The sequence below is a fragment of the Bombus pyrosoma genome, linkage group LG9 (assembly GCF_014825855.1).
Source record: "Bombus pyrosoma isolate SC7728 linkage group LG9, ASM1482585v1, whole genome shotgun sequence".
Classification (NCBI taxonomy): domain Eukaryota; kingdom Metazoa; phylum Arthropoda; class Insecta; order Hymenoptera; family Apidae; genus Bombus; species Bombus pyrosoma.
Window position 1 is genome coordinate 14089031 of NC_057778.1, and position 23745 is coordinate 14112775.

General features: G+C 30.9%; 4 protein-coding genes across 8 annotated transcripts; 2 read left to right on the top strand and 2 right to left on the bottom strand.

The window, feature by feature from the left end:
* Window positions 1-22: 22 nt before the first annotated feature.
* On the top strand, window positions 23-6494 carry LOC122570880 (cullin-4B). 3 transcript variants are annotated; one of them, XM_043733801.1, is made up of 11 exons: window positions 23-503; window positions 1307-1670; window positions 1740-1928; window positions 2015-2161; window positions 2231-2417; window positions 2487-2679; window positions 2760-3061; window positions 3174-3404; window positions 3511-3789; window positions 3871-4023; window positions 4096-6494. In XM_043733801.1, the coding sequence occupies exons 1-11, from the start codon at window positions 200-202 to the stop codon at window positions 4189-4191; spliced, it is 2445 nt and encodes an 814-aa protein (XP_043589736.1). In that variant the 5' UTR covers window positions 23-199; the 3' UTR covers window positions 4192-6494. The 3 variants fall into 3 exon arrangements, with proteins under 3 accessions (XP_043589736.1, XP_043589738.1, XP_043589739.1); XM_043733803.1 differs by having other exon boundaries at window positions 361-943; XM_043733804.1 differs by having other exon boundaries at window positions 361-756.
* Window positions 6107-10124, bottom strand: LOC122570881 (mitochondrial intermediate peptidase). 2 transcript variants are annotated; one of them, XM_043733806.1, is made up of 11 exons: window positions 9995-10124; window positions 9442-9685; window positions 9086-9348; window positions 8800-8986; window positions 8646-8725; window positions 8373-8561; window positions 8138-8279; window positions 7722-8060; window positions 7414-7635; window positions 7099-7329; window positions 6107-7015 (listed from the first exon to the last, which is right to left on the bottom strand). In XM_043733806.1, the coding sequence occupies exons 2-11, from the start codon at window positions 9577-9579 to the stop codon at window positions 6722-6724; spliced, it is 2085 nt and encodes a 694-aa protein (XP_043589741.1). In that variant the 5' UTR covers window positions 9580-9685; window positions 9995-10124; the 3' UTR covers window positions 6107-6721. The 2 variants fall into 2 exon arrangements, with proteins under 2 accessions (XP_043589741.1, XP_043589740.1); XM_043733805.1 differs by having other exon boundaries at window positions 9975-10100.
* A 374-nt stretch (window positions 10125-10498) lies between these two features.
* Window positions 10499-23331, top strand: LOC122570940 (protein Daple). 2 transcript variants are annotated; one of them, XM_043733986.1, is made up of 24 exons: window positions 10499-10578; window positions 11341-11449; window positions 11585-11673; window positions 11758-12067; window positions 12124-12237; window positions 12319-12506; window positions 12587-12668; window positions 12747-12925; window positions 17217-17470; window positions 17557-17891; window positions 17971-18252; window positions 18692-18798; window positions 18874-19065; window positions 19145-19295; window positions 19406-19588; window positions 19657-19944; window positions 20014-20214; window positions 20295-20440; window positions 20519-20611; window positions 20727-20790; window positions 20872-20980; window positions 21060-21166; window positions 21256-21453; window positions 22895-23331. In XM_043733986.1, the coding sequence occupies exons 2-24, from the start codon at window positions 11399-11401 to the stop codon at window positions 23033-23035; spliced, it is 3864 nt and encodes a 1287-aa protein (XP_043589921.1). In that variant the 5' UTR covers window positions 10499-10578; window positions 11341-11398; the 3' UTR covers window positions 23036-23331. The 2 variants fall into 2 exon arrangements, with proteins under 2 accessions (XP_043589921.1, XP_043589922.1); XM_043733987.1 differs by lacking the exons at window positions 21060-21166; window positions 22895-23331 and having other exon boundaries at window positions 21219-21358.
* Window positions 13717-16118, bottom strand: LOC122570941 (trichohyalin-like). The gene has a single exon (XM_043733988.1). The coding sequence runs from the start codon at window positions 16059-16061 to the stop codon at window positions 13866-13868; it is 2196 nt and encodes a 731-aa protein (XP_043589923.1). The 5' UTR covers window positions 16062-16118; the 3' UTR covers window positions 13717-13865.
* Window positions 23332-23745: the final 414 nt, after the last annotated feature.

Sequence of the window (23745 nt, forward strand, 5' to 3'; positions counted from 1 at the left end):
ATGTATCGCGCATGTGCACAGATTGCCAATTGTTCGTGAGTTTCGTCAGAAGCAGGGTTTGGGACGGGATAAATAAGTTTTTCCGCTTGTCGAACAGAGGGATAAAGAGGTAGAACGGAGAGGGAGAATTCTTTCAGTTTCTCAGTGGAAAACTGTGTTTTCCGTGTGCTGAGGGCCGGTGGCCGAGTGATGCACGCATATGTCTAGGCTCGGGGGGACTCAGGTTCTAGCCACAGCACAGGTGAAGAGGACGGCCGCTGATCACGCAGCGGTGTTAAACTTTGGTGCTGCAAAACGCAGCAAGCTGTCCGCCGTTGCGGTCACGGAGATCAACGAGATTGAAAACATGACGGATACGGCTGCAACCACGACTGATACTCAAAAAAGGGCCAATTTCTCGGCTTTAACCGTTGGGAATCCAAACGGCGTCAACAAGATTTCACCAAGTTTGGCAAGCGCGAAACCTGGTACAGCTAGAAAGCTCGTCATCAAAAACTTCAAAAGTAAGCAAGACCATGGGACATCCTAACCTCAAAATCAGCTGCTACCATTCGTGAAGATTCGTGGTGTAATTTATGGTTGGCAATATGCCTTCGTGAATTGCGACATTATTTTTAATACGACATTAGTACTTTTGTGACACTTTATCAGCCCACATTACGTAGCCGAGACCAAATTAGTCATAAATGCGATTAATAAAACTAAACTGACATAACCTAACTTGACATCATGAAAAACCGAAATGGATAAACGTTTGTAAGGCGCGTTATTTGTTTTTTTATGCGTTTACTAGAAGTTTCAGATTACCAATAGTTGTGTAATTAATTAAAAATATCAGCTCATACATTTGCGTCTTCAATTTTGTAGATTATTATAGATGACTAATTAAAAACAATTATGAACAGAATATTTGAGCAATGACAGAATAGTAAAGTATCAGAATGTAATTATAATCTTATTTTATTTTTCGGCTTTTTTATTTTTTCTTCCTTTAAAATAAATTATTTCTAAGGAAGATTAATGTGTGATAATTATAAAAAATATATTAAATTAATAATTAAACATTTGTACTGTATTAATTTCACTATATGTGTGATTAACTGGATAAAAGATTTGTAACATATATGTTAATTTTATTACAGAATTTCATTAAATTTTATCAAAGAAAATTATATATATATGAATTATTATATATTAGTAATGTATATATGTATATAAATTATTTATATACATTGTATATATAACAACATTTTTAAGAACAATATTCGTATATAAAGATACTTTAAAAATTGTACATTTTATGTAGATAAACCAAAATTGCCTGAAAATTACCAAGAGCAAACATGGGAGAAATTGCAAGAAGCTGTAATTGCAATCCAGACCAGCAAAAGTATTCGTTATTCGTTAGAAGAGCTTTATCAGGCAGTTGAAAATATGTGTAATCATAAGATGGCATCTACATTATATACAAAGTTAACAAGGTTAACAGAAGCTCATGTACAAGCAAATATAGAACAGTTTTTAGCAGAATCAATGGACAGGCATATATTCTTAAAAAAAATGAATGAATGTTGGCAATCACATTGCAGACAAATGATTATGATTAGAAGTATTTTTCTATATTTGGATAGAACATATGTATTACAAAATCCAAGTATTTTATCTATTTGGTATGTTTACAAATTTTTTGAATATTAAAAATTCTTTATGCACATTACTTAATATTTCTGTTGTTTTAGGGATATGGGTTTACATTTGTTTAGAGTGTATATTGTTCTGAATAACTTAGTTCAAACACGTACAGTGGAAGGATTACTTATGCTTATTGAAAAAGAGCGTCAAGGTGATACAGTGGATAGAACACTTCTTAAGTCTTTATTAAGAATGTTATCAGATCTACAAATCTACCAAGATGCCTTTGAAACTAAGTATGAATTTATGTTTAATATCAATACAAATTGAAATAATATGTATGCTATATTTTTCATTATTCATTATATTTTGATTTTTATAGATTTTTGGTTGCTACTGAAAGACTATATGCTGCTGAAGGTCAACGACTGATGAATGAACACGATGTTCCTGAGTACTTAGCACACGTGGACAAACGGCTTCAAGAGGAAAACGAACGTTTGTTACATTACCTCGATGCATCTACAAAGTAAGTATTTACTTTTAATATATTGATATTTGACATTGTAACTATGATATCATTGTTCATTTGTTATAGGTGGTCTTTGATACACACAGTGGAAAAGCAGCTATTATCTGAACATATTACCAGCATTTTGCAAAAAGGATTAAGTGGTTTGCTGGATGAAAATAGAATTAATGATTTATCTTTACTTTATAATTTATATAGTCGAGTGAAAAACGGCCTTGTAGAACTTTGTCTAAATTTTAATTCTTATATTAAGGTATTTTACGAATTTTTAAATGTTATTCTATGCAAATTGAGTAGATACACTTTTTGTTTTTGTTTACAGAAAAAAGGTAAAACCATAGTTATAGATCCAGAGAAAGATAAAACTATGGTTCAGGAACTCTTAGATTTCAAAGATAAAATGGACAATATAGTTAATACATGTTTTCATAAGAATGAAAAATTTGCAAATAGTTTAAAAGAAGCTTTTGAAGCCTTTATTAATCAACGTGCGAACAAACCTGCTGAATTAATAGGTATATAGCCTCCTTAATGAAACAATAGCATTTATTGTTTGTGTTATCTATCGTTAATTAATTTATTTCTGTACCTACAGCGAAATTTGTTGATTGCAAGTTAAGAGCGGGTAATAAAGAAGCGACAGAAGAAGAATTAGAAAGATTATTAGATAAAATCATGGTATTGTTCAGATTTATACATGGAAAAGATGTATTCGAGGCATTCTATAAAAAAGATTTGGCCAAACGTTTGTTAGTTGGTAAATCAGCTTCTGTTGATGCTGAAAAATCTATGTTATCTAAATTGAAACAAGAATGTGGTGGTGGCTTTACCAGTAAATTGGAAGGGATGTTTAAAGATATGGAACTTAGTAAAGATATTAATATTGCTTTTAAACAGGTAAGTATTATATTTATATTATATTATAGTTATATATTGTCAACTTCAAATGCATATTGAGTATGTATTGCGTATTTATTAATTAACTGTACAATTTTATACTGTGGATTAGTATGCAGGAAATTTGCAAAGCGAATTGTCTGCTAGTAATTTGGATTTAACTGTTTCAATACTTACAATGGGTTATTGGCCAACATATCCTGTAATGGAAGTAACATTACCCCCAGAAATGGTTCAGTATCAAGATGTATTTAATAAATTCTATTTGGGAAAACATAGCGGTAGAAAATTACAATGGCAACCTACCTTGGGGCATTGTGTACTAAAAGCTTGGTTTAATCAGGTATTGTTTATGTATTGTAATAAATATTTATTACATAATTACATTAAATAGTATATATTAAATAATATATATTCCATAAAAACATTTTGTTTAAATGTCAAAACAGGGTAATAAGGAACTCCAAGTTTCTTTGTTTCAAGCATTGGTGTTAATCTTATTTAATGATGCTGATAACTTGTCTTTGGAAGATATAAAGGCAGCAACAAATATAGAAGATGGTGAACTTAGGAGAACTCTACAATCCTTAGCTTGTGGCAAAGCCAGAGTGTTACAAAAAAATCCAAGAGGAAGAGACGTTGCAGATAATGATAGATTTGTTTTTAATGCAGACTTTACAAATAAATTATTCAGAATTAAAATAAATCAAATTCAAATGAAAGAAACGGTATAGAATAATTCTTTAATTACTTTTTTCGTGTAATGTAAATTTCAACAATATATTGCTTACTTATTTATCCTTCTTCAGAACGAGGAACAAAAAGCTACAGAGGAAAGGGTCTATCAAGATAGACAATATCAGATAGATGCAGCTATTGTTAGAATTATGAAAATGAGAAAAACACTTTCGCACAATCTGTTGATTAGTGAACTGTACAATCAGCTCAAGTTTCCTGTAAAGGTATGTCATTAACTCATAGAATGATATATTCTAAATATCTGTGTACGTTTAATTATGTGTGAAAATTTTCAGCCTGCAGATTTGAAGAAAAGAATTGAATCTCTCATAGATAGGGATTACATGGAACGAGATAAAGATAATGCAAATGAGTACAATTACGTTGCATAACCTGAACCAAATGCCAAAGTCATTTTAGGCTGGGTGGTCACTGTGTTTCATAGCAAAAAACCAATTTGTTTTGGTGTTTGCCTACTGTGAATGTGACATATTAAATAAGGAAAAAATGGAAAACTTAAAACTGATTGAATGTTGGTACAATGTTGCATCATGTGGTCAGTTGATAAAAAAATTTAGAGTGGACTCTATTAATTTGGTTTTTATAGTGCGTAATGAATACTGGACAATTAAGATTCTCTTTCAACTAGTGCTTTACCATTGTTATTCTTCTTTTGTTTCTGGATTTCGCTAAAAAAGGACCATGTGCAAAATATCTTAAATGATACAGCATTTAAAAAATATATCAACCGTTTTATATGCAGAACAATTTTTAACAGCATACGGATTTAAGAAAATAACATAATAAGAATATTCTAAGAATTAAAAATACGATGATCGAAAGTGAATAGAAATGCGTAATTTATAGCAAATGAAAGATATAATGTACTGTGGAATGTCGAACGTACTGGTCATTGAAATAATTTTAAACAAGTGGGAAATACATTATAAAATAAAGGTTCGTGTATTGAATAAAAAATACTTCATTATAGAATTTTAGAAATGTCGAAAAGATAGACATAAAATACTACAGTATGTGCATATTGAAAAAATGAACGCCAAAATGTTTGAAGAAATCTTATTAAGGACATAATATTATGAATTTCTATAACAAATTTTTGTACATTACCTTATAATACAGAGTTTATAAATAAGGGAAAAATGCATAATTTGTACAAACGATGTCCATTTTTGTCAAAACAATAGTAAAGCAATATGTATGTGTAAATTTATAATAAAAATTTGATAATAATATGAAATACTCTGCAAGCATAGTACATGTTTTATTTATAAAGTGCATATTACTAGAATTGATATTTTTAAATACAATTTTCTGTACCAGTAGATAATTTTTCCCGTTTTGAATAATATAAAAAGGAAGCAGTAAAAAGTGTTTCATATTATTATAAAATAATAAATGCTCTGCCACTAACTTTACAATTTTCACCATAAAGTTATGATAACTATTTCGACAAGAATACAATAATATGATAGTTAATTACTTTTTACATATCTTTTGAGTTAAGTATAGCTTGATAAAAATACAAGTTTATAAAAATGTATGTGTCTCCTATCTTTATATAAGAATTAAAAATTAATGTGGTACAAATTATTTATGACTAGTTGCCAACTTACTTTACACATACTATGATGTTCAAGTTGCGATTTCTGAATTTTATTTAAAATTTACATATTTCAATACTATGCTGTATTGTACTTTATAACTATGCTCTATAAAGAATATCAAAAAACTTAAAAATATATGCTGTCCTCCTAATAACTTATATAATTTTCAATATAAGCTTCATTGTTATGTAAATTAATTATTATTATTCTTTAGTAACTCTGTATTACAAGGTTATTTCACAAATGCTTGTTAAAGAAATAATTTATAATTCATGTAAATGCTGTGCAAAATAAAATTTCTAGGAAGATAAAATATAAATGAAATTACTGTAACTATACATATATTAAATCGAATACAGAATTTCTTACTGTCTCTTTTAGTGTAATCTGAAAACGAAGACAGATTATTGTAAAAAAAAGGTCCAGTGCTTTTTTGTGAATACAAATATCTAATTATATTCCATGAATTATATAAGAAAACACTTCCAGAAAAAAAGTAAACAGAATTTCGTAATGTAGAGATCGATTGAAGAAGAAATATTATTAATACTATCAATAAGATTTGAATCATCCAGTGGCTTGTTCAGTCGTTTTACGTCGATGTAATTACGAAATAGCTTATTAATGGAATTTTGTATAAACATGAAAAAGAATGTTAATGAATCTTTAGCTAATTTTAATGGAAGTCTTGATGAAGAGTTTTAATATAAATTAAAATCATCTCAAACGCAGTACATGGTAAACTCATACCAGAAGTCATTTTAAGAAACAGAGAAAAAAATTATTATTGTTATATTAAAATTTTCTTATTTTATTCAATATTTTTTAACAATATCCTAAAAGGCTTTTTTTACCATTTAAAGCAAAATTGTCAACGATTGTTTTGAAATTGAACAATATTAAACAATAAATTGTATAAATATTGAATGTTCTTATAAACTACCTTATACTGCGTTTCCTCTGTATTACGTTGAAAAACTTATTTTTGTGTAATCGTACGTAGATTTATCAAGATTGTAAATAGGGTAAGATTCCATACTTGTAATAAAATAAAAGAAAAAAAGCTCAAATTATGTTTTTTGCATGATACATTGATTATTTACATTTTATTTACAAAATAACATCATATTATAAAATTATTTATGTTTTTCGAATTATGATCGAAATATTTATTTTGTGTATCATACTTCATAAGCATTTTGTTACAAAATCTTATTTTACTTTTATAAAAATAGTTTATAAATATTTTATATTTTTGAAAAGATACCTTTCTAAATGTTATTTTCGAACGGCCTTCTTATCCTCTTAATTTTTCTACATGCTCCATTTTTATGTCGATTTCGGAAAGCAAAGATTTTGCGAAGTTACTAGCACTAGCTTCCTTATTCAAGAAGTCAGATACTAATTTAGAAGGTGGTTTTCCACCTCCATGTACTAAGCATTCCTTTCGATATCGATCGCCTGCCGTTCGATTGAAGGGATCTGCTTGAAAGTACGTTTGCCATATCCAAGAAGCAATTGCTCGAGATACTAAATAGGAATAATATTTCGCACCATATCCAACTAGATGAGAAAATCTTAATTGCCATGCCTGCAAATAAAATCTTCAATTTATAACATAAATAAATGAGGATCCTGTTATTATAGAAATTAAAAATGGTAAAAAATACGTACTGTATTTTCGACATAAGGAAGTTCATAGTATTTACCCTGTATTTCTTTTAAAATTTCGGTTGATGGCTTTTCTAATTGGGCACTGTGATAAACTTGATCTAACATGCTATAATATATTTGATTTTGTAATTCAGCAGCACAAAATATGTTCTTTGAGGCATATAATTTATCTAATAATGTTATTGGTATTTGTTCCAAAGTTTGGAAGTGTTTAGCAAACGTGGATACAACCTAATAGATATCATAATACATATCATATGATTAAAAAAATAAAATTCATTTAATAATTATTTAAGTTTCAAGAATATAACTTACTCTTGGATCACTTGCAAAATATTCCATTAAAACACTTGGAACCTCTGCAAAATCTGTGCTGCATCTGGTTCCAGTTACATGTTGGTATTTTGTTCTACCTAGCATAGAATGTAATGCATGGCCCATTTCATGAAATAAATTTTCTACAGAGGCAGGAGTAAGTAAACATGGTTTTGACCATGTTGGAACTGGCAATGATAACATTAATACTACTATTGGATTCTGAAATCAAATGTTTGAATAGTAATTAAAATTTTGTTAAATTAATATTTTATATTTTATATATTTCTTATTCGTTTAAGCTATACTTGATAAGATCCATCTGGTAGTTGCCTTCCACCTCTAATGGTAAAGTGACAGTCTTGATTAGGTTTCCCTTCTCTTTCAAAGAAATCACAGTATATATAACCCAAAACCTCCCCATTTTCGTCTATTACAGCAATTTTATGTACATTGCTTGCCCAAACTTCACCAGATAAAACTGGTACATACTCCAATCGAATGCCATACAATGCTTGTATTAATATGTTAATGCCATCCATGCAAGCACCAAGTGAAAAATATGGAGCAAATTCAGTAATGGACATATTCAACCAAGTCCTTTTTGCTTTTGTTGTGAAATATGCTGTATCCCACGGCATTATTTTCTACATACGAAAAATAAAAATGTATAAAAACAGAAGATAGTGTAATTTATTTTCATAATTTAATAAATTTGGTAAACCTGTTTTACAAGCGATTCAGCGTCTTTCATCTTTTGCATTTCATTAAAATCTTGCATTGCTCTAAGTTTTAGATTATTATTTAAAATATTAAGGAATTCATATATTACTTCGGGTCTTTCTACAGTACTTCCTTTAACAGCTCTATAAATTATTCACTTTTAATACATAACAAATATAGCTAATGTTAGCTAATTTTAATTAATTTCATTTGTATCAACAAATGTTTGAAACTACCGGTGAGCATAGGATGAGAAACCACATAGTTTAGCTAAAATGTGTCTGGAGTTCAAAAGTTCTTGTAGAAGATATTCTTGTTCTTCATCAGGATATAGAAATATACGATATGCCATTTCTCTAACAAGATTATTAGGAGAATCTACATAAAGTCCTTGAACATGTATTTTATTATCTTTCTGTGTGAAACTGTGAAACATTTAAAAAAATCTTCAAATCTCATATGAAAGAAATACGTTGTTATTTTCAAAATTATTTAATTGCAATACTTACTATTGCCTTACATTAAGTGGAACAAAATTAGTATCTACTGCTCTTGGATTACTAGTACCTGCCATAAACTTCTGGCCTACCTATGTTCAAAAAATACAATCATATAAAAAGTTGACAAACATAATGTAATACAATGTAATATTATAATATATACTTGTAACGTATAATAATTCAACTGTACAACTTTTTCTCTTATAGACTCTGGTAAATGAATAGCACATAATTCAAAATCAGATAAGAATAATGTTGCAACATGTTTATCCACCAGAGATGTTTCTTGAGTATCTCCATTGTACACAACATGTTTTAATGCATTATACAATTCACGATGAGTATTTAACCTGAAAAATTTTTAAGTAATTTTCATATTATTTGAAGATAGTGTTTAAAAACAATATAAATATTGATTGATTATATAGTTTTTACAAAAACGTAATTACTTCTCTACAATACCACTAACAAATAGACAAGTATTCTCTGCAGCTGTAACAAACTGCTTTTCTGGATGTGCAACTCTAATGAACTCTGCTAAATCTGCAACTTTACATAACGTATCAGACATATCATCAAAAATTTCCACCATTTTTCGTTTTCTATTTTGACTTATAGATTCTGTTATAAGTGCATCTGTTTGAGATATTGCTTGGTCTTTTAAAATATTAAATCCTTCTGATGTCTTCAACTCAGGTATTCCAAATAGTCCCTATATATACAATAGCAATACAGAAGAATTTTAAAACTTTTAATATATTGTTTAAAATAGTTATAGATATCATAAGAAATAAAAATTACTCACAGTTTCCTTTTTTAGGAAATCAAAACCATATTTTTCTTTACTAATGGAATTGAATGCTGTTGCTAGAGATGACCATGTATTAACATTTCTGTGTCTTTTATAATTTCTTGAAAATTGTTTTTTTAATACTTGAATCATCTTTCATAATCTACTAAATATCTTATACTGGTAGAAATTATAATGTTCATTCAAAAATAATGAAAGTTGAAACCTTCAAACAATATTCAAATAATCAGTTCGCATGCTGTAATGATAAAACGCGGAATTAGGACGTTTATCCAAAAAATAAAAAGTAGTATACTAATGTAAAGAAAAATATAAAAAAATAAAAAGAATTATTATTCAAAAACCGTTATAACTTTGTTTCACGAATATACATATATGCTTTAGTTATTATATGTTACATATATGTAATTAGTTTGATAGTTTGACTTGTGTTTATTTGTATATATTGATAAAATGACAGAAATATTTTCAAAATTTAGGATAGGATAAGGTTACAATTAAATTTCTATTAAAGAACAATAACATACATGCAAAAGGTTATACGTACGATGATTTTATTATATTTAAGGCTACAATCAGAGCCAGAGCCCCGCCACGGTTACGTTATTTATATCATACCGAACTATAGTTATACGAGTCAGTCTGAAAGTCCGAATACGCTCTAGTAACCAGTGTAACTTATATTCGTTCGTCAACGAATCAAACGCGTTAAAATCAATGGTTGTACATTATACTGCTCGCACATTGGTCGTCCAATGTCATCCGTATTCATCCGTATACATCATTCAAATCGATTTAATTTTTTTGCCCGATTATTTATTTATTTTTTCTTTAGTTCCACCCACATGGAATATAAAAAAAATGTTTCTATATTCAATCTAAAATATTCTCGGAATTAATTTGGTTGATTTAACAGATCTTGAAATAAATTATGATATACTCCTCTTTTAAAATAAAAATTTCATATTTCCCGCTCCATTGTCCACGAAATAGTAAGAGTCTACGAATCTATGTTCATTTTATATATATAATATGTATCACAGAACTGATCGTCCAAATATACATCCATTTTGTTCGTTCAGTACGGCCGAAGTGTGTATACGAACGAGAGTCATTCGAATAAGCATCAGTGTAAGCATAACTTAATATCAGCTAATACATAAATACTTGATCGTTTTAATTTAGCGTTTATAAAAATCACACGATGTTTCATACGGTTCGACAAATATTGATAATATATTAAATAACTCTGTTGTAAAATTGAAACGATATATTTTATATCGAATGTACATATAGAATTGTGTGGTTATATTCCCTTTTAAGTTGCATCTATAGTAAAATATACATAAAGTGTGACTACTGAATAAACATCAAAGAATAGATGAAATTTTGTATGGGGAAGTTATTGAAACATTAAATTAATTAGCGTCGTTTGAAATTAATTATGAGGCTAATAATTGGTTACTTGAAATAACAATATCTTTCAATTATATTAATGTATATACACAGATGCACAATTAATTATATGTCGATAATTTAACCTAAATTGCAAATTTAACTAAGCAAAAATATTTAGTTTTATAAAATTGGGATCTTTTTAAATTTGTCTGCATATATTAGTATATTCTGTCATATATAATGTACAATTCTTCTAAAGAAATTAATATTATATAATTTGTTACATTCCACCAAGTTTAAAATTTAGGGAGACGTAAAATTAAAAAGTATTATACATAGATATTTCATCTATGAAAGAATTAAATGCATTCTTGAGTACATATTCCGTATTAAAAAATTTAATATTTTTTTCTACCTCATATTCAACTATTTTGCAAACTAATATTACAAAATTATAAAATATTTATTCTATTATTTTTATCTTTTTATATGAAGAAATGATAGTGTTATGTATTAAGTACTGTCTTAATAATTAATGTGAACGTGTGTAAGAATGGCATCTTCTGAAATTAATGATCTATTGTCTGGACCTTTAGTAACATGGGTAAGTTTTTTATTTTCTAGAATTTTATGATTTATTTTCTATGATTCATGATATTAGTTTTAAAAGATTCTCGACTATTATTATTAATCCTATTAATGAGAATTAGTTAATGAAATATACTTTTTTATATAACAGTTCGTCAGTTGCTTAGAGGATCCTAACTTATTAACCAATTACAATGATTTGGTGGATGGTGTATTATTACATAATGTATATTTGCAAATGTAAGTATTTCTATGTATTTAAATTTGTATTGACTTTTATAAAATATCTATATTTAGTATTCTTATATGTTTTATATCTCATAGAGATCCAGAACCACTGTATGATGAAGTAATACCTCCAAAAGGAAATGCAATAACTCGCATAAAAAACTTACAAGTTGTTGTAGATAATATGAAACAATTTTATGAAGAAGAATTAAGTCATTTAATCCTGAAGTTACCAGATATAATAGGTTTAGGCAAGGAGCCGCAATCATATATTCCTGAAATGAAATTGTTATTATTATTACTCCTTGGTTGTGCTGTACAGTGTCCTAACAAAGAAAAATTTATCACTAATATAAAAAAATTAAATGTTGATACTCAACTTGCAATAGTAGAATGTATTAAACAGGTATGTTTTCTAGATTTTTCTAAGTGTGATAACAAAATTTAACAATACTTTACTAGGTCACAGATCGTCAAAACATAGTTATTAATCAAGATTCAATGGAGAATATAAATATGGGATATTTATTTGGACAAATGAAAATAATGAGTCAAGAACTAGATTTATATCGTCAGGTAATTTTATCTTATTAATATTATCCCTTAACAAAATGTTAAAGAATGTTAAGAATGTATAAAATATTACTGATATAACAGAAATGGAGGGATGTTATTATAAACGAAGGTATTGGAAGAAATGATTCATCAATCAACGCAGAAGCTGAAGAAATAAACAAAGTGCAACCATCTAACCCTGTTGTTAAATCAGAACGTGAAGATAATCATCACTATGCAGTTGAATTGGCTGACTGGAAATCGAGAGTTAGAAAACAACGACAAGAATTGTATATATTATCTCTTTTATGTATATATATTTTTAGTTATTTTTATGCTTAATCTATCTTTTTTTGTGATATATTTGCAGAGAAGAAAAAACGGAGGCATTGTTGGAATGTAAAGAAGAACTCGAGTACCATAAGATGTTAGTAACCAAATTAAAACAAGAGGTAAAGCATCATATTTCCCGTACATATTAATTTTCTTAGTAAATATTAATAATATATAAATTCTTGTTTTTGTTTCAGAACCAAGAATTAATGCATGAAGCACGTACAGCAAAGTCTTATAGAGACGAATTAGATGCGGTAATTGAAAGAGCAGATCGTGCCGATCGATTGGAATTAGAAGTAGTAAGATATAGAGAGAAACTTACAGATATAGAATTTTATAAAACACGCATAGAGGAGCTACGTGAAGATAATAGGTATTTTAGATATATTTCGTTTAGTATTATTATTATTTTATTTAGTCCGTGCCTCTCGGCTTTGGATGAACTTTCAGCTTTCTTTACAGCTCTTTATTGCACTAATCGCATTCTTACCTCTAATCTAACACTAATGCTTATGATCTATTTCAACTTATGCCTACGAATTATTGCAACTTAAGCCTACACACTATTGCCACTTTGGTCTTTTTGCCTCCTTGCTGTGCTACCTTCCTGTCCTTCCACCCCTTCTTGTATTGCCTTTACTCTTCTTTTCTCTATTATTGCTCTCAGGTCCATTAGTTCTTCCCCAGTCCCATTCAATATTTTTTCCATTTCCTATGCTCCTCCTGTTGTTTCACATTCTTCTAGTACATGTCTCAGGTCCTCTTCTTCCCATCCACATAATCTGCACCTTCTTTCTTCCTCCTCTTTCCAATGTTCTTTCGCTTTGGTCTCGTTTCCACACCTGAATCTGGCTATGATTATCCTGTCCTTCCACTTCATCCTCCCTTCCAAGTACTTTGGCATCTCATCTTTGGTTATGTTCCTGTAGTACTTGTTGTATTTGGATTCCCTTATCCTTTTCCTCCTCTCTTCTGTTTCTCTCTTCCTTCTTTCTTCTACAATTTGGTCTCCAGTCCAACTTACTTGCTCCCCTCCTGCTTCCCTTTGTGTCTCTCCGTTTCTCACCTTTTCTAGTTCCTTCTTTCTCTTTCTTGCTCTTTTCCCTTCCTGTCCATTTCCCCAGTTTCTCTCTCTCTCCTTTATACACTCTTTTACCAGCTCCTTTTCCGATTCTAGAGTTCTTTCCTCGTACCTTACTGCTCTTTTTAACGCTTTTACCTTGATTTCCTCTATCTTGCATTCTTCTGTCAGTATGTAGTTTGGTGTTGTCCTGTCTAAACCTAAGATCCATTTTACGTACACTCTTTTTACCCTATCCAGCGATTCTTCCATGTTCCAACCCCATACCTCTGCTCCAAACAGCGCTCTCTACTAGTACTTCAAACATTTTCATTCTCCTCTCGTAGTCCTGTTTGAATATTCTTTCTCCCATGCTCCATGTTTTTTTCATTACTATCATCGCTCTCCTTTTCCTGTCCTGTATGTGCCTCTCATCGCTGCCGTTTTTCTGTAGTATGTACCCTAGGTATCTTATCTCCTCCACTTTTTCTAGTTCTTGCTCTCCCCAATTCCATTTTCTTTGTTTCCTTTTGTTTCTTCTTTTTTCGAATACTACTATTTTCGTCTTTTCTGTGCCTAGCTCCAATTCAGCTTCTTTTAGAAATTTTTTGAATTTCCTTAGCATCTCCTTTAGCTCCTCTTCCCTATCCGTCATCAATACAATATCATCTGCGTACGTCAGTGACCATACCTTTCTTCCTCCTATCGCTATGCCCCCGGCTTGCCCTTTCCTTAGCTCGTCTTCCAGCTCTGCCACGTAGATGTTAAATAATGTCGGGCTCAGCGGGCACCCTTGTCTGACTCCCCTCACTGTCCAGAAGGCTTCTGTGTTGCGGTTCTTAACTCTCACCACGTTCTTCGTTTCTATGTACAGTTCTTTAATCCTTCTTGTTAGGTTTTCTCTAACCCCCATCTTTTTCATTTTCTCCTCCAGTTTCTCTCTGTTTAGTCTGTCAAACGCCGCCCTTAAGTCCGCAAAACAGGCAAACAGCTTCCCTCTTTCTCTGCTCAGCTGCTTGTCAATGATGTGACTTATCACGAACACTGCGTCGGTTACTCCACTTCCTTTTCTGAATCCAAATTGGCTCTCTTCCAGTTTGGTTTCAATCTCTGCCTTTAGCCGTTTGTCCAGTATCCCTGCATAGATCTTATACGCTGTGTCCATTAGCGTTATTCCTCTGTAGCTCTTCGCTACTCTCTTGTCGCCCTTCTTGTATATCGGACATATTATCCCTTTTTTCCAATCTTCCGGTATCCCTTCTCCCTTCCAGATTTTTCTTACTAACTCCCATAACGCCTCCCCCACTTCCATCGGTGCATACTTCCATACCTCATTTTCTATCCCATCCTTCCCCATTGCCTTCTTCTCTTTTAGTTTTCTTATTTGGTATATCATCTCTTCCTTCTCTATGTTATCTTCCCTCTCCTTTCCTATTTCCTCCTCCTCTCCCTGCTCCCCTGTTTTCTTGTCCTCCTTGTGCTCTTTTCCTTCTAGCATCTCCATAAAGTGATTCCTCCACTCTTCTTCGCTTATTTCCTCATCTATGTCCTCTCTTCTTCTTCTGTGCTTGTTTATGTACTTCCATACCTCTTGCTCTGTTCTAATCTTCCTGATCTTCTCCATTTCCTCTTCTTCGTGTCTTTCCTTTCTTTCTTTGCACCACAGTTTGAATGCCTTCTTCTCCTCCATTAGTTCTTCTCTGCCGCATTTTCCTCTCCTGAACTTTGCCATCTTCCTTCTCACCTCTCTTTTCCTCTCTTTCCACTCCTTGTCATACCACACTTTCTCTTCCATTCCCCATTTTCTTGTCTTTACTCTCCTCTTTGGTACTGCATTGTTTACCTTGTTTTTGATTTCTGTCCACAGCTCCTCTGTTGTTCTCCCCTCGTAGGTCCAGTCTTTGCATTCCTCCAGGTATTTTTCCCTGCTTTCCCTTGTCCACTCCCTTCTCTCCTTCTCTTCTTCTTCCCTTTCTTCGGTTTTTTGTAGTTCTGGCCCCCCTATTTCTACTTCCAGTGGCATATGGTCCGACTCTGTTCTTTTTCCTACCTTCATGTTAGTTATTTCTTCTGTCGCCTCCTGGTTCCCGATCACATAATTTATCACCGAGTTTCCTCTCTCCCCAATATAGGTCCACTCCTCTTCTTCTTCATCCCTGCCGTTTATTATCGTCCAGCCTCTCTCTTCTAGGTACCTAAGCAGTATTCTTCCTTCCGCGTTTATTTTCTTGTCTTTTGATCGCCTGCTTCTTTCCTTCCCTATGTCCTCGTTTACCTGCCCTCCCTCTTCTCCCGTTCTCGCATTCCAGTCTCCGCCGACGATCATCACTTCTTCTTCTCTCCCGTCTACTCTTTCCTCTATCTCTTTCCATGTTCCTTTTGTGTCTTGATTATATACCATTATTATCCTGAATGTCTTGTCCTTATATGCTATTTTCCTTTCCACCATATTATCACTTATTTCTTTGTATTCCAGCTCTTTCAGTCCCTTTCTTAAACCGGTTATTATTCCCCCTTTTGCTNCTTCCTTTCTTCCTTATTCTCCTTGCCGCTCTGCATTTCCATTCGAATTCCTTGGGCAGTCTGTATTTCACTTTTTCCCAGTTGCTTTCCTCTATCCATGTTTCTGTGAGTCCGACTACGTCAAATGTTTTTAAGTACTCCCACACCTCCTTGTCTTTACCTATTAGTCCTGCTACGTTCCAGAAGCACATTTTCATTCTCCCTGCCTTCCCCCCCTTTTTCTCCTCATTTCACTTTTCTTCCCCTCTCCTTCTTTCCTCCGACAGTCTCTCTTTCTTTTCATTCCATCTGTACCATCTGTCTCCCACTTTTAATTTTCTATAGCCTATCCTTACGTTTCCCCCTTCTCCCTTCTTATTCTTGCCTCCCTCCTTATCTGTTGCTGTATTTCCCTCTCTTTCTTCGTTAGGTCGTCGTCTATGTATACTCCTTTTGCCAGTTTGCTTTCTCCTTTCATTATTTTTATCTTCTCCTGTCTTGACTTCATCGACATTATCATCGTCCTATCTTCCACCCTTATCGCGTGTGCCTTTTCCACCTCTATCTCTATTCCCATTTTATCCCTTACGAATTCCTTTACGGCTTCTTTGTCTTCTTCCTTCCATTCCACCCCCTTAATCACTATGTTATTTTTCCTTTTCTCCCTCTCTTCCCTTTCCCGCTCCTCCTCGAGTCTTCTGATCCTGTCTACTAACTCCTTCTTTTCTCTCTCCCACTGCTCTTTTTCTCTTTCTCTCTCTTCTCTCTCTCTTGCCCTCTCCCTCTCTCTTCTTTCTCTTTCCTCATTCATTTCCCTCTCTCTTCTTTCTCTTTCCTCTTTCATTTCCCTCTCTCTTCTTTCTCTTTCCTCTTTTATTTCCCTTTTTATCTCCTCTTTCATTGCCCTCGCTAACTCCTCCAGCTGTTCTTCGAACACTCCTTTTATTTCTTTTATCCTAGCTTCTATTCCTCTTTCCATTTTCTCCACTTTTATATTTCGTTTAGTATATATAAGTATGTAGTATATATTGTACATATATCTCGAATATAATTTCATTATATTTTCTTTATATAAAATATCATCCTATCTCATGTATTTTAGAGTTTTAATGGAGACTAGGGAAATGCTAGAGGATCAGTTAAATTCATCGAGAAAGAGAGCAGATAAAGTACTGGAACTTGAGTCTGAAATTCTTAAATATAAACAATTACTGAATGACATGGCATTAGAACGTGCGGCTGATAAAGAAAAATATCAAGAGTTAGTTGAAGAAAACACTCAATTACATAAATTAACGAAAGCTGCCGCAAATGAAGCTGCCTTAGATAGTTCTATAAGTGATTCTGAAGAACCAGGTAATAAGGAAAATTATTTTTAATATACATTAACACCTTATTTATCGATCGTATATAAATATAATGTAGATTTGTATATTATTTAGCACATGCTGATAATAGGTTGTCTGAACAATTGACAAATAATGCACAAACACGGGCTTTAAAACTTGAATTAGAAAATCGTCGATTGGTTACTTTAATAGACTCCTTAAAAGAAAGTTCCTTTCATGAAAATTCATCTCGTGTGTTGGAATTAGAAAAAGAAAAGAAGAAGCTGCAATTGAAGATCGAATCGTTAAATGATAATATTGAAAGATTAACACAACAAAATTCGGATTTAGAATTGGTTTGGAAGCAAGCTCTCGAAGAAAACAAAAAATTACAGAACTCATTACAAAATCAAAGGACGTCATCCGAGAAACAACAACAGGAGTTCCAAGTATATCATAAAAATTCTATGTATGGTATCTTGATATTTTAATATTTAACGTTTTCTTTTTTTGTTTATCAATTTTTAGACTCAACATACAAAAATGATAGAACTGGAAAAAAATTGCGATACAGCAGTGAAAGAAAAACAACGAGTTCAGTCTTTATTGGAAAGCGTACAAAGACGAGCAGATGATTTAGAACGTAGTTTAGAGCTTGCCAATCAAAAAGTTGAAGAATTAAAAATTATAGAAAATAACGTAAAAGAAATTAATTCCAAGTGTCTTGATCTTGAATCAAAACTTTTGGCAGTAGAACGAGAGAAAGATATAGCACAGCGCGATGTGCATCGATATCGAGAAACAATAGAAGTATGAATTTTATAAGATATTTTTACTAGAGTGATTAATTGTTCTGTGATTTTCTATTCTTAATCTATAGTTTTTTTAAACTACTACTTTAAATTAACATCACGCCTTCGTGGATAAGGGGCCTATGGTAGAGTATTCTATGGATATAGAAATTAAAGATATCTTTTGCGTCAAAACTTAAACGTATTAGCTAATACCCTTATCACTGTTGTCCACCATTTTGTTTTAAAAATTGTCCAACATCATTTGTCCGCGAGAGCAACAAGTGCCTTTGTCCACGAGAGTCAATTTGAGCGGCTCTAGCTTTGATTATATTATTCTATAATATTTCAGTTTATATTCTAAATTACAATGTTCTAATTTTTCTGTTAAAAGTTATTCTATAATTTTAATTTTTTAAAGTATTGAATTAAATTTTACCTAATGAAATAAATTTCAGGAAAAAGATGTTGCATTAGATAAAGCAACAAATAGTATTGAACTTCTAGAAAGAAAAGTAATGCAACTTGAACAGGAACTACATGATTCTGTTACACAAATTTCAAGGTATAAAGTATTTCACATGAAATATATATGCTTATTTAATATAGGAATATCTTTTGCAAAATTATTTATTTTTAGATTACAAGAAATTGAAAGATCTAGTAAGGAGCTTGATTCACGAGCAGCTATTGATAGGGAAACGTTAGAAATTCTGCAATCGAATTTAGTAGCTGAAAAATTGAATACTCAACAATTATATACAGTTCTAGAAAAACTTGGACTCAGTGATAACATGTTGTTGTCATTGCCATTGGATAATATTGTTGAAAAGTAATGAAATTTCAAATTCTTGAACAAAGTTTAATATGAAAGAAGCTTCTAAATATCAATTATTAATTAATAATTACAGAATCGCACAAATTCCGGAAGTCGTCGATTATATAAGAAAATCAAATAATTCCTGCTGTTGTGAAAAGTCAGTACCTGAATCTACAAATTCCGAGAATAATGCAACTAATAATATTCATAATACACTAGAAGCAACAGTAGAAGCACTCAAGGTATGTTGAAACCGTACAGATGAAGTGTAGGTAATTAAAGTAAAAAGATATTTTTCGTAATTTTACGAAACATAATGATATACAATATAATTTTTTACTTTTACTTCTAGAAAGAACAGGAACATTTAAATATGAAATTGGCTGCTGCACAAGTAGCATCAGAAAATCTCCTATCTGAAAATGCGAAACTTCAAGTACAGATAACAACATTACAGTCTCAAAATAATTCTTTAGCAGCACAACATACAGCCTTGCAACTTGCAAATTCACAACTTGTTGCTGAAAAAGAAGAAGTAAGTATTTGAAATTATTTATTTTTAAATATGTTTTTGAATATTGAGAATTACATTTTTTATTCTAGTTGTTGAAAGAACGTAGTGCTCATCAACAGATACATACCCAACTGGTTCATGATCAAGTCACTTTACAATCTTTGCACGAACAATTAAATAACGAATATGAAAATCTTTTTCACGAACACGATGCTCTCAAGTCAAATTTACGAGACGTAAAAAATGAAGTTAGAATGTTACGCGAATCTTATGAAGGATTGAAAGGAAAAAATAAGACTTTGCAAACTGAAAAGGAATCATTGGTGAATGATGCAAAGAGTTTGAATAACTTGAGAGGAGAACATTCAAAGCTGAAGGTAAACAAATGTTAAAGGCAGGTACTATTATTGTATTGAATTACGAACTTATTTTTTTAATTATTTTAGGATGATTTTAGAAATCTGTATACTGCTACAGAAAAATTGAAAATGGAGTATAGAAATTTACAAGAGGATTATAGGAAAAACAAAATTGAAACGAACCGACTAAGCCTTAAATTAACAGAAATGCAAGGCGAGCTTAGTAGTAGAGATGAAAGATGTTCTAATTTAGAACTTCAAATTAATAAATTAAATCAACGATGTGAGGTACTAACAAATGTTTATGTTGGGTTATTTAATAATGACTTTAATATATATTTATTGCTATTTTACACATTTCTTTTTAGGTGTTATTGCATATGAATTCCGGCTTAGATAATGATAGACGATCGTTGATGGATCATATTACTTTGCTGTTTAGCCAATATCATGAACTTTTGACTCATTCTCTTGAAGATAAAGAACATTATCACATGGAAGAAAAAATATATACGTTAGTACTTTAAAATGAGAATATTTAAATAATATTTCTATGTTAGCTAATATGTTAATGCGATAATTTTTATTACAGAGACAAAGTGAATCATTTATATAGACAAAAAGAAAAATTGGAAGACAAAATAATGGAACATTATAGAAAGTTAGATAGTTGTACTCCAAAAAAGTAAGTTCATTTACTTTTGTATATAATTTTATTTATTATGAAAAATTAAAAATATATATTTTTAATTGTACAAGTACTTAATTTGTAATATACCTTCTTTACATATGTATTGAAGAAAAGGATTTGGAGCTAATTTCGTTCGAAGAGTTCGAAAAGTTGGATCTGAGTTTCTCAATAAGGTAAGCAAATTGATACAAAAACATCTAATACAAAAACAAATGAATGTTATAAATTTTATATTTAAATTCTGCATAAATTAGAATCGACGATCTTGGGCGGAAGATTTCAAAAACTCAGAAGGAAAATCTTATGAATCAGAATCTGGTGGAAATGACTCTGACGCTAGTACAGAAGATCACCGTTTAGCAGGTAAATATGATCTTATTGGAAAGGTATAAGTTAAAAATAAAAGAATATTAATAAAAGAATTCTATGAAATCAATTAAAGAATCAACTAGAGCTCTTGGATCAGATACATTATGTCTTGGTCATCCAGGGACTAGAAGAACAGTGTATTACACTGATGATTCTCCACCACCATCAACTACCGTACCAGTATGAATTTATTAATTTACAATTCTATGATCTTTTTATCTTTTAATTCTAGTGGAATATTTTTCGGACATCTGAAATAAATATTACAGGATCAGGGAGATGATAGACGGTCTATATTATTGGAACAAACTTCGCGGTCGGAAGTGCAAGTAGAACCACGTCCGGTTCTGATATACAATAAAGTATCAGCAGTTATAAACGAATCAAACAATCTTAACAATAGTGGAATGAAGGATGTAGGGCAAGAAGAAACAATTATAGAAACTCCTGTAGACAAAGATTCAAAAGTGGGTAATCAAGTGTGGTACGAATATGGTTGTGTGTGATCTTACGCTGCTTCCATCTATTTGTGTACTTGCTACGATTTTTTTACTTTTTAATTCAATGAATGTTTTGCATAAATGCGTATAAACGATCGAATGTTTTAAAATACTTGCATATAGTACTAATTTACGCATATAAGTGTTCGCGAGTTCCTAGAAAGTTTTGTATGAGGGTAATATAAGTTATCAATTTATTTCGAAATTCGATATTTATTTTAAATATTTGGTAATTTTAATATGTCATTTTTATTAGCATAATCTTATGCATTTATATTGACGAGAATTTATGAAGGGTTGATGAATAATCAATAATGTGCTATATATGTGTATATCAATCTACAAGTAACAACGCGAGAGTATTCTCTTTTGAAAACAGTGTAACAACTATGTATAGCATTAAGGCGACCTATATATTCGATAAATATTGTCAATGTTCAATTAGTTTTTAACCATTAGCCATTAACTAATATTTTAATGTATTAATTTTTAATTAATTAATTATTAATTTTACTGCCCCTCGCATTTATAAAGTACGTAGAATAGTAGAATTATAAATGTTAAAAAAAGATTGCATTGTTTTAACCATACCTAATTACTTCTTTCTCCACAATACTGTACATTCTATATATTTCTTTTAATAAGAAAGAAAACTTTCATCTTCAGAAGAATTTTTTGGATTGGATACAGTTTTATATTGCAAACGTTCTTGAATATTATAATCTATATAAAACTTTACAAAACCAGTAAACAAACTAAAAATTTCTCATTGTTACAGAATATATATTTAATCAATATATTTTATAACGATGAAGAAGAAAATTTTTTATGTTTTTTATTCCCTAAATTTTTAATATTGAAGAAATTAATGGGTTAAATGAATGATGCACCTTGATAGAGTCTCACGGTTGAAAGTCTCACGAGTTTCATCGTCGAGGGAACGCGTAACTCAATATTTTTTGTTATTTTCTTCCGAGTTGGGAACAAGAGGTTCCGACTAAAAAAAGCTGACCACCGTCTGTTCAAACCCCTCCTGAATTATTTCTCAGGCTTCAGAAATTTGCATATGACGCGTATCCAAGGAGCTATGTCGGTGATCGATAAATCAAATGTTAATATTTTTTTTTTCAACTCATATTGTTAGGAAAAATAGAGCATTAAACATAGAGGAGCATATATATACTGCATAGTAGAATTTATAAATTGAATTTAGAAGGATAAGATATTTACTACATATTTCTTCATTTTATATAACTATTTAACTACTATTAATTATAACTAATTACTTTAACCACTATTTAACAAAAATCTCCCTATTTCATTGTTAAAAATATTCAAGTTTTTATATTACTAATGTGATCATTTAATGTGTAATTGGCGCATAATTTAATAAACAAATCTTTATTAGATAAGAATCCAGACGAACAATATAATCTATCTGCAAGATAAACTTCAACAGACCCCTCAACCTCGTCTCCTAACGTACCCTTCGACGAGCTTGTCGACGACGAGGGGCGAAGCAAAAAATTTCGCTCGCAGCAGCGGTTGACTAGCAAAACCTCCCTCTCCAGCCTGGTTTTTCCATTTACGAGAATAAAAATCTTTCCCTCTATTTCCACTGGTGCGGTAAAGGTAGGCCAATGGAGTGGGAATAGTATGGCGGGGGGAACAGGGAGGGCGGTGATAATAGTAGTGGGTGGACGGGTGTAAAAATAAGGCTGGCAGAAGCAAGAGTAGCAGACTAGACTAGTAAAAGAACTATGATGGCAAGCAAAAAATTCAGAATCATCCACCGCCATCGTGAGAAATGGTAATGGTAAGAAAATAAATTGTACACGTAATTGATATATTTTGATGCTTTTTCTACTTATTCATTTTTTGTCCTATTTTTAGTAGTGATAAAGTAGAGCACTTTTAGTTATCTAGGAAGATGATATCAAGATCTGATATTAATAAGAAAATTAATTGTAAATATAATTCATTTTCCCAATCTTTAATTTTATCCTTTATCGCTTATTTTTATTTATTAATATCATTTCTTATGTATATTGTTGTTATATTATTTAACTAATTACAAATAACTTTATTCTATTATATTCTTAATTCGCATTACTAATTAAGCAAAACGAAAAAGTAATAAAAAGTATGAATCCATTAATTTTTACCTCTACGCGGAACCACTATTCCTTCAGAATTTTCCCCCTTTTTCTCGTCAAATAAATTAGCAAAAATTTAGTCGAATTTTATGGATAATTCGAG

Coding starts and splice junctions, on each gene's coding strand:
- LOC122570880 (XM_043733801.1), top strand. CDS start 200: ATGTCTAGGCTCGGGGGGACTCAGGTTCTAGCCACAGCACAGGTGAAG. Junction 504..1,306: donor CGTCATCAAAAACTTCAAAA/GTAAGCAAGACC, acceptor CATTTTATGTAG/ATAAACCAAAATTGCCTGAA. Junction 3,405..3,510: donor TAAAAGCTTGGTTTAATCAG/GTATTGTTTATG, acceptor ATGTCAAAACAG/GGTAATAAGGAACTCCAAGT.
- LOC122570940 (XM_043733986.1), top strand. CDS start 11,399: ATGGCATCTTCTGAAATTAATGATCTATTGTCTGGACCTTTAGTAACA. Junction 18,253..18,691: donor GATATCGAGAAACAATAGAA/GTATGAATTTTA, acceptor AATAAATTTCAG/GAAAAAGATGTTGCATTAGA. Junction 20,441..20,518: donor ATGGAAGAAAAAATATATAC/GTTAGTACTTTA, acceptor TTTTTATTACAG/AGACAAAGTGAATCATTTAT.
- LOC122570881 (XM_043733806.1), bottom strand. CDS start 9,579: ATGATTCAAGTATTAAAAAAACAATTTTCAAGAAATTATAAAAGACAC. Junction 8,562..8,645: donor CCACTTAATGTAAGGCAATA/GTAAGTATTGCA, acceptor AATGTTTCACAG/TTTCACACAGAAAGATAATA. Junction 8,061..8,137: donor CTGAATCGCTTGTAAAACAG/GTTTACCAAATT, acceptor TTTCGTATGTAG/AAAATAATGCCGTGGGATAC.
- LOC122570941 (XM_043733988.1), bottom strand. CDS start 16,061: ATGGTGGAAAGGAAAATAGCATATAAGGACAAGACATTCAGGATAATA.